At 41.3% G+C, this 14239-nt stretch overlaps 1 protein-coding gene across 2 annotated transcripts in view; it reads left to right on the top strand.

The window, feature by feature from the left end:
- pcsk7 (proprotein convertase subtilisin/kexin type 7) overlaps positions 1-10025 on the top strand; it is a 214694-nt gene extending 204669 nt beyond the window's left edge. For both annotated transcript variants that reach the window (XM_048562113.2, XM_048562114.2), the window contains exons 14-16: positions 4080-4176; positions 5132-5249; positions 7762-10025. In XM_048562113.2, the coding sequence (XP_048418070.2) occupies positions 4080-4176; positions 5132-5249; positions 7762-8169 (623 nt within the window). In that variant the 3' untranslated portion in view covers positions 8170-10025. The remainder of the gene's footprint in view (positions 1-4079; positions 4177-5131; positions 5250-7761) is intronic.
- The last annotated feature ends 4214 nt before the right edge of the window (positions 10026-14239 follow it).

The following is a 14239-nucleotide window of genomic DNA, read 5'->3' as shown; positions in this document are numbered from 1 at the left end:
TGGGCGCTTAATGGGCTGTAGTGGGTTTGCCGTTGCATCCTGCAGGTAACTCTGCTGCTCTTGCAGCCTGCTCTCTGATGAATTGGAAGGATTCACAGACTGACTGTCAGCTTGTTTGGCCTTGCCACAAACCCGCCTTGCAAACTTGGCCAACAGGTGCTGGTGAGGGATTTGAACCCAGAGCATCTCCAGAAGTAGGGATACCATCACTGTGCCAGAGGACCTTCTCAAATGCAAAATAAAGAATAAAATACATGGTTATTTCTGGTTTGAGTGTGTAAGTATGTACCCTGTCATTCGAGATACTGTTGCATTGTAACACCAACGCCCTTGTGACTATAACTCCTTATACAGTCAATACATGAGTGTAAGCTTAGAGAAGAACAGGGTTACCTCTCTACTGCCACTGTTAGCCTGCTTTGGACTGTGGTACATTTATCTGTTGTTCATTAGCTCTGCCGTACACTGTCCGAGTTCTGAGCTCAGAAATCTCTCGCGCTTGGCCCCTTTCCATTTGTCATTTCCACTGGGAAACTTGACACACTGGAATGGTCCTGTTCTGTAAGCAAGGACTTAAATATTTGGCCACTGTTCAGGACTTTTATTTTCTTTGGTTTGTTATCGGCACAGTGTCTGTATTTTCATGTCCTGCCCTGCTCTTGAACTATGCCCTCTTTCATCCCACTCGGCTCAAATTCAGTTCTGGCCTTTCTTCCCACCTCTTTTATTGATGAAATTTCATTAAGGAAAAGAGGGTTGCAAGCTCATTGGCATCATGCACTTCATAAATTAGCCACTTTTGTCTACCCTCCTCCGTTCTGCTCATTTTTCTTGCGCTCTGTCTCAGAAAAGATTTGTATTCATATGCTATCTTGACATATCCCAGGATATCACAAGGCACTTTGAGGGAAGTGCAGGATTTGGAAGTGTTATTACACAGTCAAAAAATGTAGTAAATTTACGTCGATAAATGTTCCAACAGATAGAGAAAAAACAGATTAATGACCAGCTACTATTGTTTTAGTGGCATTACAGGAGAAGTGTTGACCTGGACATTGAGAGGACTCTGTTGTTATTGAGATGTTTTACAATTACCTGAATGAGTAGACTGGGCCTGAGTTTGATGTACTCCCTGAAAGACAGCATCTGTTATAATGCAGCCTTCCTGCACTGAAACATCTGCTTTGATTGACATTCTGGAGTGAAGCTTGAACTCATAACCTTGTGACACAGGCAAGACTGCTATCAATGCAATTAAACTGGTTCAAATTTTTGTCAACTGAATCGAAAACACACATTGAAACAGCCACAAATCTGATTTAGTTTTCACTTGAAGTTCATCTAAATTACAAGCAACGCGGGTTTATCATAATTAGACCAGTTATGCTCTTTATTTGAGTTTGAAAACTTCAAGGAATTTATTCCCATTGACCTGGACATATCTTTAACATTTTTGTGCATTTGTCAGAGGCTGGATCTCATCCAGAATTGAGTTTTGAAAAAAGTTTTGAAAAATAAATGTGAAAGTTTGACTTTGTACCCTTATAAGTCAATCGAAAACCTCTGCAAGAGAGATTTTTGTCTCCCCGTTTTTAGCTCTTTGTTACAAAATCCTCCAATGTCATGGCAGCCAGCTGTTTGGTTTGATCATCCCCAGCTAGACTACAAGAGAAGGCATAGAAATTGCAGGTAACCATTCAGCCCCTCAGGCCTGTGCATCCATCATAAGACAATAGACCATTAGGTAGAACAAGGCCATTCAGCCCATTGAGTCTGCTCCAGCATTTGATCTTGGCTGATACATTTCTCAACCCCATTCTCCTGCCGTCTCCCCATAACATTTGATCCCCTTACTGATCAAGAGCCTATCTATCTCTGTCTTAAATAGATTTAAAAACTTGGCCTCCGCAGCCCTGAGCAGCAATGCATTCCACAGAGTCACCATCTTCTTGCTGAAGAAATTCTTCCTCAGCTCGGTTTTAAAGGGTCATCCCTTCACTCTGAGGCTGTGCTCTCGGGTTCTAGTCTGTCCTTTTAGTGTAAGTATCTTCTCCATGTTCACTCTACCCAGGCCCTTCAGGATTATTCATTCAGATCATGGCCAACTTGTATCCAGTCTCCAGCCATCCATCCTGCCTTCACATCCTTGAATACACTTGGCTAGCAAAAAAACGTATTGACCTCTAATTTGGAATTATTACTTGAGCTAATAGAGGTGATTCATTTGAGGTTGGGTGTCAAAAATATGGAGTGGGTTAAAGCCAATAGCTTCAGACCCTGCAGGGTTTGATTTAGTTTTAGGCACCTGTTTTGTCAGCTTGCTCCTTGATGAGATCATGGTGTGAGTCAATATTTTAACCTTTGGGCAATAAAGATGCTTAATGGAGATAGTGAGAGAGAGCTGAATTAATGAGAATGAGTGCTGTCTGTCTTTCCCACTTCAACTGTGAGTTACTGCCTCATGATTCAGACTGATAGTACACTGAGGCCATGTGATCACACAAATACAAACATACCTCCATCTCCTTTCCAGTGCTGGATCTGAGGAATTGCTTCTTTCTCAGAAACAAGCCTCTCCCAGTATTCTGCCTTCCTCTTATAATTCTTCCAGCCTCACAAACCACTTTCCAGGCAGCAAAATGCCCTCAAGACCTTTGACCAAATGGCCATCCCTCAAGTGTGAGCAGAGCTAGCGAGCATCAATGAACTATTCCACTCTGGTGAACATTCATCCGAACCCATTCCATGGCCTCACTTGTTAGCTAGTAATCAGGAGCAAAAATCCTGCTCCAGTACATTCATCTGATTCCTACGTTTTACAAAGCCAACTTGCTTTTATCTAGGAAAAACCGAAAGAACTGCAGCAACAAAAACAGAAGTTGCTGGACAAGCGCATTAGGCCTGGCAGCTCTGAGGAATGGTCATTGGACCTGAAACATTAACTCTGATTTTTTTCTTCACAGATGATATCAGACCTGGTGAACTTTTCCAGCAACTTTTGTTTTTGTTGCATTTACCTAGTACCTTGAGTAATGCATCCAAAGGTGCTCCATTTCAGAGTTAACAGGAAAAAGAAATGACACTGAAGCACATAAGCAGAATTTAAGGCAGGTAATCCAAAGCGGGAACATAGAGGTAGATTTTAAGGCATGCCTTAAAGAGAAGCTAAGACGTTTATGGATGGATTTTAAAAGCTTAAGAAGGCACAGCTGTGATTAGAGGAATGTTGGAAATTGAGAATGCAACAAAAGCAAGAATTGGAGGAGTAGTGTGTTCTTGGAATGCCAGAGGGCTCTGACTCTAATTACAGAGCCTCTGTCATACCCAGACTGAAATCAGTGAACTCATCACAGACTGTTTATTAACACTGGCTAAGGGCCTGTGTAGTTGGCTATCTTTAATAAACTGTTTAACCCTGGAGCTCTGTCTGATTAAGGGCATAGGTTTAGAGTGAGAGGGGTGAGATAGAAAAGGGTCCAGAGGGACAGCTTTTTCACACGGAGGGTGCTGAGTGTCTGGAATGGGCTGCCAGAGGTAGTGTTGGAGGTGAATACAATTTCGTCGTCATTTAAAAAACATTTGGGCAGGTACGTAAATGGGAGAGGTGTGGAGGGATATGGACCAAGCGCAGGCAATTGGGACTAGTCTAATTGTGAAAACTGGATGGCATGGACAAGTCGGACTGAAGGGCCCGTTTCCATGCTGTGAACCTCTATGAATCTATAACTGTAATAATTCAATGCCCAATTGCTAAGATGTGTCCTTGGACTATAATTTGATACTGAACTGAGCTGATTGGGCAGAGGTGGTTATAATGTTTCTCTCAGTTCCTCTAATCATAGCTGTGCCTTGTTAAGCTTTTAAAATCCATCCATAAACGTCTTAGCTTCTCTTTAAGGCATGCCTTAAAATCTACCTCTATGTTCCCGCTTTGGATTATCTGCCGTAAGTTCTGCTTATGTGCTTCAGTGTCATTTCGTTTTCCTGTTAAATTCTGAAATGGAGCACCTTTGGATGCATTACTCAGTTGTTCACATGAAGGATATGATGGTTCTCATTGCCTTTCTGTCTCTGCTCAGGAGAGAACCCTCAGCGGAAGAATGGCTTCCTCAAGCAATGGCAGCTCACTCTGTACGGCTCTTCCTGGTCATTTAAGGATGTTAAGGAACGACAGAGGTAAAGGTATTTTTTGTGTGCGTTCATGTGACTTTCACATTACACTCCAAGATCTTCTCAGAGTTGGAATGGGAGTGGGAGGGGAAAGAAGAAATCCACGCTGGAACTTGTTTCTTTATCATTTGAGCCAGCTACCAGCTATAGTGTTCTTCTTTGCGATTTAATGTAAACCCCCGTATCTTTGACAATGCGTTTGGTCACCAGAAACATTGCCGTTTGTCAAGAGATGCAACTGAGATTAGCAAGTTGGATGGGTCACAGCAGGCAGAATTCCCACCTGACTACCTTGAGCTGAATGAGAGGAAAATGCAAAAGGTCTAAGAAAAGACAAATCGACACTCATCCATCCAGTAAATGTGGTATCTACTTACATGCACATCCATAGGATATCCTTGCACTATCCTTGGTAACATAGGAGCTCTGTGGGACCTCAGGAGCAAGGCTCATTACCACCTTCCCCATCAGTGAGGGGTGGGCAATCCATACTGGCCTCACCATCATAACTCATATCCCACTAATGATTTTTTTAAGAAGTAAACCTCTGTCCCATTTCTGTGATGACCCAAGGAAGGTTCATAGAACCCCTACAGTGTGGAAGTGGGCCATTTGGCCCATTGAGTGCACATCAATCCTTCAAACAGCATTTCACACTGACCCACTTTCCCACCCTATCTCTGTAATTCTTCATTTCCCAATCCACCTGACCTGCACATCCTTGGACTGTGGGAGAAAACCCATGCTAACATGGGAATAATGTGAAAACGCCACTCAGACAGTCGTCCGAGGGTGGAATCGAACCTGGGTCCCTGTTGCTGTGAGGCAGCAGTGCTAACCACTAATAAAACCTAGTTTTCCCAGTGTGCTTGTTTCTTGGGATAGCTCTGTTTGATCCAACAGACCCACAAATTGGGTGAATTGTTATCTTTTAACTGTGACTTTCTTTGACTTTGTGAAGGGTTGTTGACGAAGCCATGAGTGGTCAGTTCCTCAATGACAGTTTCTCATTGCCATGCCCTCCTGGATTAGAAATCTCTGATCAGGAATGGAATTACATGACATCAAATACACTGAAGGTAACATTTATTGCCAAACTGATTCCATTAATTATTTATGACAATTTAAATGAACAAATGATGTGAATGGGTATTGTTGTTTTCACATGGGTATTGTTGTGATATTTCCAAAATGCCAGATTTCAGGAGGTTGCTTGCTGTTCAATGTGCTGTGAATGTTGTGCAGCTGCTGAAATCTCCACCTGGACGGGAATATATTTCTTCCTTCCTGCTTCTCCTGTTACTGTGGAATTAGATTGCACATTCAAAGTCGTCCCAGATGACTTATAGCAGCCAGAGTGCTGCGTTGCTAATGATCTTTGAATGGACTTTCACAGCCTGGTAACATTTGAATCTTGTGTTACATCCTGGGCTGGTTTTTAATGGATGGACTGTGCCAGATTATCTAACCAACCATTTCTGTTTCTGGCACCCCTGCTATTTGGAAGTGAAGGTGCTGCTGGTAATCACAGGATCAATGTTGACCCCCAACCTTGCAGAATGAACATGGAGACGAATGCAGTATCCAGTCCGTTATCATTGACATGATCACAGTCCATACTTTCTATTTAAACTCATTAACAAGGTTTGCACACTGAACATACAAATTTTGGGTGTTGGTTAGCTCTGTTAGCTGGATGGCTGGTTTGCAATGCAGAGTGACACCAACAAACAGGTTCACTTCCTACTCCCCCTGAGGTTACTGTGAAGGTCACTCCTTCTCAACCTCTCCCGGTGACCCTCGGGTTAAACTCATGACCAGTGTCTTTCTCTAACGAGAAAGCAGCTCTATTGTCCTGTGGGACGATGGTGACTTTACGTTTATGTAAAAGTTGGGAGTAAGCCCCTCGAGCTGGCTCCACCGTTCAGCAAGATGAGGGATTTCTTCAGCGAGAGGGTGGGGAATCTGTGGAACTCCATGCCACAGAGAGCTGTGGAGACCACATCACTGAGTCTGTTTAAGACAGAGATATAGATAGTTTCTTCATTGAAAGGGGGATCAAAGGTCACAGGGAGGCAATGGCCGAGTGGTATTATCACTAGACAATTAATCCAGAGAGCCAGATAGTGTTCTGGGGACCCAGGTTTGATTCCCGCCACGGCAGGTGGTGGAATTTGAATTCAATAAAAATATCTGGAATTAAGAATCTAATGATGATTGTGAATCCATTATTGATTGTTGGAAAACCCGTCTGGTTCACTAATGTCCTTTAGGGAAGGAGACTGCCATCCTTACCTGGTCTAGCCTACTTGTGACCCCAGACCCACAGCAATGTGATTGACTCTTAACTGCCCTCTGGGCAATTAGGGATGGGCAATAAATGCTGCCTAGCCAGTGATGTGCGCACATCCTGTCAATGAATAAAGAAAAATTAGGGAGAAGGCAGGAGAGTGGGGTGGAGAAACGTATCAGCCACGAACAAATGGTAAAGCAGACTCGATGGGCTGAATCGCCTAGTTCTGTTCCTATATGTTACAGTCTAAGATGATGGTTGATCAAATTACTCCACATTCCTAGATAACAAGGTGTAGAGCTGGATGCACACAGCAGGCCAAGCAGCGTCAGAGAAGTAAGAGAGCTGACATTTCGGGGGGGCCTAGACCCTTCTTCAGAAATTCTTTATTTCTGAAGAAGGGCCTCGACCCAAAACGTCAGCTCTGCTGCTCCTCTGATGCTGCTTGGCCTGCTGTGTGCATCCAGCTCTACACCTTGTTACCTCAGATTCTCCAGCATCTGCAGTTTCTACTACCTCTATGCCACATTCCTGCCTTCCTTCATAACCTTCCACCCCTTGGCTCGCCTCTGTCTTCAAAATTGCAGAGATTCTGCTTCCACTACATTTTCATGGAGCGTGCTATAAAGACACACTCTGTGGGAAAAGAAAATTCTCCTGATGACTACTTTAATGAGCAACTCCTTATTTTTAAACAGCATCACCTAGATTCCACCAAAAGGAAATGTTCCTTCCACATGCCTCTAGTCAAAACTCTGCAGGACCTTATGTGTTTCGATTAAGTCACTGCTTCCTTTACTGAACTCCAGAGGATACAAGTTTAGCCTGTCCAACCTGTACTCAAAACACATGCTGCCCATTCCAGAAGATAACTTACAATACACTTACATCCTTCCTTGAACAAGGAGACTAGTACCGTATAGATGTGTACCATGTATAACTGAAACACAACCTCCCGACTTTTGTGTCCAATGCCCCTCGAATGAACAATAATATTCTGTTAGTTTTCCTGATTATTTTCTATACCTGAATTCTAGCTTGTTGCTGTTCAAGCAAAAGGAAAACCAAAATCCCTCTGAATGTCTGAACTCAATTCCCAGTAAGTTTGTGGGTCATTAATTACACCAAGAAATTAGATGCTCCATTTAACCAATTTGAGTTGGTGTCTCTCCTCCATATTAGTTTTAATCTCAATTCCATGTGCCACCTTTTATCCTTCATCACCTATTCAAACATAATCAAGGTAAGAAATAGAAGAGGAGAAATAAGAAGCAATTAATGTATTTTTCTCTTCCCAGATGCTGCTGTTACTGGGATGTTTTGCCGGCTTCTGGTCTATTTATTATACAATGGAAGTTATCTTCTACTCCAGGAAGCAGTTTAAGTTCAGCTTGCTGTGTAATACATCGACCCATGGGTCTTACCAAACCTTACGTGATACCGAAAAGGATGCATCTGAATTGATGCCACTACAAAATGTAGATGCAAATGAGACAGATGATCGACAGATGTTGAACATCGAGGAAGTCAATTTGGAGAAAATGGGAGAGGAGAGAGATCTAACCTCGAAGCATGAGATGCGAAATGTAGCCATAACTGTAACTGGGCCCAGACAGAGCTGGGATTATTCAATTCCAAGCCATCGAGTGGGGCATAGGAGCAGCGAGAATTCTTTACTTTTCTCCTGCGACAATGAGCTAACGTAACATTCAATGAATTCATTGCGCATCTACTTGCACACAAGAAAATTGAACAACGCAAAATCTTTTGTAAACTGGTAATTTGGAAAACTAAATTGGGCAGGACTACCCTTTATAAACAGATTGTACCTGGATAATCAACTGCCACATGACCTCAGCCTGTCAGATAATAATGCCCTCCTCAGGGTCACGTGTGTTTGCATCCCTAGTGGTTCAGGGCTCCCTATTGCAGAACTGGAAGTGATCATCAGCAAATCGTTCCCCTACAGACACACAGCATGTATACCTGTCTCTCTGTGTTTTTCTCTCTCTCTCTCGCTGTCTCGTTCCTACTCCCTTTTTATCACTCAGCAACTACCTGTCCATCCATAATACCAGTGGAGAACAATGCAGACTTTATTATTTGAGTGTTTGCCATTGTCTTCGAGTTATTTTCCTGCTATTTGGGCACCTTTCACTTGCCTTTGGATAACAGGCTTTGGCTTTGGAATAGCCACACACAGCTAGCTTGATAGATCAAAGAATCATCCAACCTTCCTGCGCTTGATGATTCTGCGGTAACCAGTGCTGGGAAGAATGTGGATGCAGAACAGCATCAGATAAATCCACAGTTGAGTAACTGGACTCGGACTCACTACAATGTTGTTTTCTTTTAAGTTGCACAGCCTGTTGGTTCTATAAATTATATAGACCTTGTATATCTCCTGGAACTGACTTTGAAGAAACTTATCGCTCTGCCGGTCTGATTATCTGTTAGAACATTGATGTGTTGAAGATACATGTTGTGCACAAAATGACCTGTTGCACTGCTGCAGCTGCCCTGTTCATATCCCATAAGAAATTTACCCACACAAGCACCAATGTCTGAGATTCAGTCTCAGCAAATAACAAGAGTTGCTGCATGATTAGTCTCAACATCTTGGCAGCCAACAAAAGGTGAATTCCAGCTGGTTTCTAGCGTCTGATAGCTTGAAATCAGGCTCATGTCACTGAAATGTGGCTCTTCGCAAGTCCTCTGAAGCTTTGCACCTGGACTTAAGATCAAACTGACTGCCAGCACCACTGCTGATAGTGCTCATGTCGGCAATAGTGTAGCAACAACACAATATAAATAAAATTGCATCTTTCATCGGCAGGATCAATAAGATAGTGCATACGGTCAGACCAATCATGTTGAGCAAATTGTAATGCAAATGTTTTTTCTGTTGTTTTCAAGAAGAAAGAGAAAATGACTGAGAGGTACTTTTAAATAATTAGACAGCATAATAGCTCTTATCAGCCTTTGAGTTACTTTGTAATGATGTTTGGGTACACCCTTCAGTATGTTCTCGATAATACATTCCAGACTAGAAGCATGAGAGGAAAAGTGAAAAATTGATTGAAATACCTCAGAAGTGATGATGAAACTGCGGGTCAGTCTTGACATTTGAAGGGGCAACATTTATATTTTTTCTAGTCTGTCTTTATAAATATGTAACACGTTTTCCCCCATTTCACAAATGGATTCTTCAGATTGCCAGACAACGTTGATTTTAGATGCTAGAATAATTCTGCTTTCAGCACAAAAATAGCATTCACGATGGAAAATAAATCAATAAGTCAGCTTAATATTTTGCAGCCCCATATTAATATAATATGGGAATAGAGGACTATTAATGCCATGTTGTCGCCCTGTAAAGTTGTTAGGGAATGTTTTCTGTTTTCTCGAAAAATTATGGGAATTCTGTCTTAAAAAGTGTCATTGTCCAGCAAAGTGTCCCTCAACTTTCCTGATTCCAAGTACGTAAAGTTCCAGTGATGTCAAAAGTAAGAAAAGCCACATCTGACAGCCCATCATTTAATCTTTCAAACATGCCAATGGGCTTTACCCTCTGAAATGTATTTGGAATGCGGGGACAGAAATAGTGCAGGAGTGAGAATAATTGAGTCCAGTTGGAGAAAGTTTGGGAGTTGAAGCATTTCAAAATGGAACAGCTCACTGTTTAATTATCCTTTCTGATCTCTACAACTTTGACCAGAACTGCTATGGCCACTGTGGAATTTGTAGCAAGGACAGCAAGAATGCCATTTTAGTATTTTAATTGAAGCATTTACGTTCTTCAGCTTAACTTATTTCCACTCATCATGGAATATGTTTGTTCACTACAGGGAAGACTGGCGACAGTTTTTAAGATCTGCGATGCATTTCCTTAAAAATATTATAACATTAATCTCCAACACTTTGATACTCAGGGCCAAGCAGAATAAATATGCATCTTTTCAGTTTGTATGAAAGCTAGATATATTAAATGTTCCAAGATTTAATTAGATTGCAGATTTAATTAACAACTGATGATATACAAAGACCCAGACAATGAAGGTCATGTTGCAGGGCTCACATTTTTATTGTTGATGCACCTTTCTTGAAAACTGTAACGAATGTTTGGCCAATCAGGGCTGCTGAAACTTTGTGAACTGTGAGAGGATTTCCAGAGTAAATTGCAAAATGCTGTGGTTCTACAGAAGGGACAGAATACTTGTTATTTCACTAAGCATGGACAGTGCACCCAAGTTTGCACTCTTCTGTAGGGAGTTTTAATGGGAACCTTAACTTAAAATTGTGCAATCAGTCATCTTGCTTAATGATATAACACAGATATATCACAAGTGTTATGGAGCAGAAGGAGGTCATTCAACCCATCATGTCTGTACTAGCTCTTCAAGTGGACATAAGACCAATCTCCTGCCTTTTCCACATATTCTTGCTCATTGTTTCAGTTTAAATAATCATCCTGTGCCCTCACGAATGCCTTAATTTAACCTGCCTCTGCTACAAAATTGTAGGAGGTGCATTCCAAACCTGACCACAAATTGTATGAAAATGTTTCTTCTCACCTCAAGATTTCTTCTTTTGCAAATTAGTTTAAACCTATGCCCTCTCATTTTACATCCTGTTATGATCAGGAACTGTTTCTCCCAATCTTACTCTATCCAGCCTCTTTAAGACTTTGAAAGTTTACATCGTATCTCCTTTTAGTCTTCCTCTTACCAAGGAAAACAGTCCCAACCTCTCCAATCTATCTACAGAACCGATGTTTCTCATTTCTGGAAACGTTCATGTGACTCTCTTCTGCACTCCTTCTAATGCGTTCTCATTCTTCCTAGCTAATGGCTAACAAATTATCAGAACTACTAACACATTGAACAATCCCCCTTAACTACTAAATATTCCCAAATAAAACAAAATTCCAATAGTATGCTGGTCTAATAGATATAAATCCCACTTGTATAAAGCAAATTATTATTTTTTAAATTTAAAACTTAATTCCTCAAATTACTGGCAGGATATGTCTTCTGGAATGTTCTTTGCCTTCTCCACTGTCCTCCAGTCATGAACGCCTCCCTTCATTCAATTCTTGTGTCAGAAATATTAGCCAAGAGTGCCGTAGTACCTTTATTTAGATAGTACTTATTCCGAAAGCTTAGAGATTTCTATGGGAGCCAGTGAGTTTCTCTTCAGATGGCAGTTCACTCTAAACCTGATTTTCAGATAACCTCTTCTTTTATACCATTGATGACCTATCAATTTCTTACAACAGGATTGGTCGTAGGTTGTCAAAATCATCAGGTTTAAAATTACTTGGGTTTTGGTAAATAGGGCCTGGTTTAAATTAATTGGCTAAATTCAAAAGTCTGTTGTTTTGGTAAAAGTGCTACATTGCTCGCCACTACTAAAGCCTTTTGATACAATTTTTAAAAAAAATCTCCAAGCCTAGAAAAAAAACACCATCTTTTAAAGGGACCATGCACCACCATCATTTTACAGACAACTTCTAATGGCCTGCATTCCAATCCATAAGCACTATGCCCAACTTCACAATAGTCTGGACTTTTCTGTATGATCTTCGTTTTGAACAATGGCATGATGTTAGTAATTCTCCAGTCTTCTGAAATCTTTCAAGTCCAGGGAAGACTGAAAGCTTATAGCCATTGCCCCTGCAATTTCCATTCACATCCTTCAAGTTCCTTGGATGCATCTCATCCTTACCCAGAGCCTTGTCAAATTTAAGTACCAACTGAATATTCAGATCTTCTTCCTTATTAATTTTGAACCCTTCTAGTGACAGAGTTGCCTCCTCTGTCACCATGGACTGGGCAGCATCCACCACCATGTAAGGATATGTTCAGGGTATTCATTTCATTCCTCTTGCCTCCATGTTTTATTCCTCTTTTAGGTTCCTAATCAGTCCTATATCTCCCTCTATCACACTTACTATTTATATGCCTTTTAACATTCCCCTTACTGTTGGCTGCCAGTCTTTTCTCATAATTCCTCTGTTTTTCTGTTGTGCCTCTTCACCTTGCCTCTGAATCTTCAGTATTCCTCTTGAATCTGAACCGTTTTCTCCCTGACAAATGCCAAAGACACACTTTACCTTAATCTTAATTTCTATTTCCTTTGTCATCCAGGGAGCTCTGGATTTGTTTGTCCTGCATTTTGCTTTTGAGAGAATATACCGTGACCATAATTGATCCATTTGCTCTTTCAAGGTGGCCCATTTCTCATAAGTGAACGAAGATATCTTTTCATCTGTTGTTTTCAGTGTCAGTTACTTGACCAAGTTTTCATTTCCTGTGGTAAATCCATCTGGTGAGATGCCTGCGTTAAATTCATCAGTGCAAAGATTTTGTTTACTTCTTAAGTGCCACACACAGGAAAATGTGTTAATGAGTGCATTAACCAGAGAAAAATAAACTACCAAACTGTTAGCAGGAGAGGAAGCTCAGCCTACTTATAAGTAATACAAATGTCAGTATGGTATTTGATGTAGCGAATGTAGCGTGCAGCAGGATTCTGTGCATTAAATCTGACAAATAAAACGGGATTATGTGATTGCATATATTGGGATGATTGCAGGAATTTGCTTTCACCGTGTTTTGATATGAAGCTCACATCTTTGAATTGCTTTGCCAAATTGTTTCAACTATCAAATGGTTGAAATAATTTGGCAAAGCATTGTGAGATAACACGGTGTGAAGCTGGATGAACACAGCAGGCTAAGCAGCATCAGAGGAGCAAGAAAGCTTGATATTTCGGGTCGGGACATTGGGGTAAACATATGTGATCGGTGTTTTTCCTGATTGCAAATTAATTGTTTGGGTAGCTTTGATGGCTTACTGAGTTACGAAGCACTGCAGCAGCAAAACATGACTCCATCTCATGTTGGGACATGGGTTCCCGTACACATTAGTCAGCCTCCCATGCACTCCTGAGGCACCTATCTCCGCCAACTCAATGCCATGTAATCCTCCTCGGTTAGGGAGGGAGAAGGTGGCAGTTAGCTGTTGAATACCCAGTGGTCAGTTTATAATGTTGGAAAACAGACACGTCAGCTTTCCTGCTCCTCTGATGCTGCTTGGCGTGCTGTGTTCATCCAGCTCTACACCTTGTTATCTCTATCTTCTATCAACTGCATTGGGCACTTCAGCCATGAAGATCAGAATAATTGAAAAGAGGAGGAAGCAATGGGCCCAAAAGTAAGCGTTCGAGTCGAAGAATGTGTGTGTTCCAGTGAGAAGCTTATATTTAGGTGAATAAGTAAACTTTCTCTAGAACATGTGGTGGAGCAGGGTGAGATAAGAGGCTAACTATGCTGTAACTCAGAGGGGAACAAGTATAGATCTTTTGGGTTGCTGCTTTATAGCTGTCTGCTGTTAGGGTGCCGCTGGTGAACTGAAAACAGAGGGGCAGGCTTTCAGAGGAAAGAAATGTTCACCAGCTAGCTCACTCCATTGAGTCATGCCACGACTAGGCAATGACTAATATAAATTGCACATTTCTGCATGCAGTTCCCTTTATATATGTGCTGCTGAAACCCATGGACTTTCTACATAAATGGCATCTATAGCATGAGGTGATAACGTAGACTGAAGCTTAGATTGGTTGTTTTTTTTATTGTACTTCTTTCAGCTTTGTACAATTATTTTTAAAAATAGTATCCTGCAAATAATGGCTGATCTAATACTTTGACGTAAATTATACCACCTACTAAAAGTCATCCTTGCATGTTAAAATCAAAGATTTTTATTCTAAAAT

Source organism: Stegostoma tigrinum, chromosome 32 (genome assembly GCF_030684315.1).
Source record: "Stegostoma tigrinum isolate sSteTig4 chromosome 32, sSteTig4.hap1, whole genome shotgun sequence".
Taxonomy (NCBI): Eukaryota; Metazoa; Chordata; class Chondrichthyes; order Orectolobiformes; family Stegostomatidae; genus Stegostoma; species Stegostoma tigrinum.
This window is presented reverse-complemented; position numbering and strand designations above follow the sequence as displayed.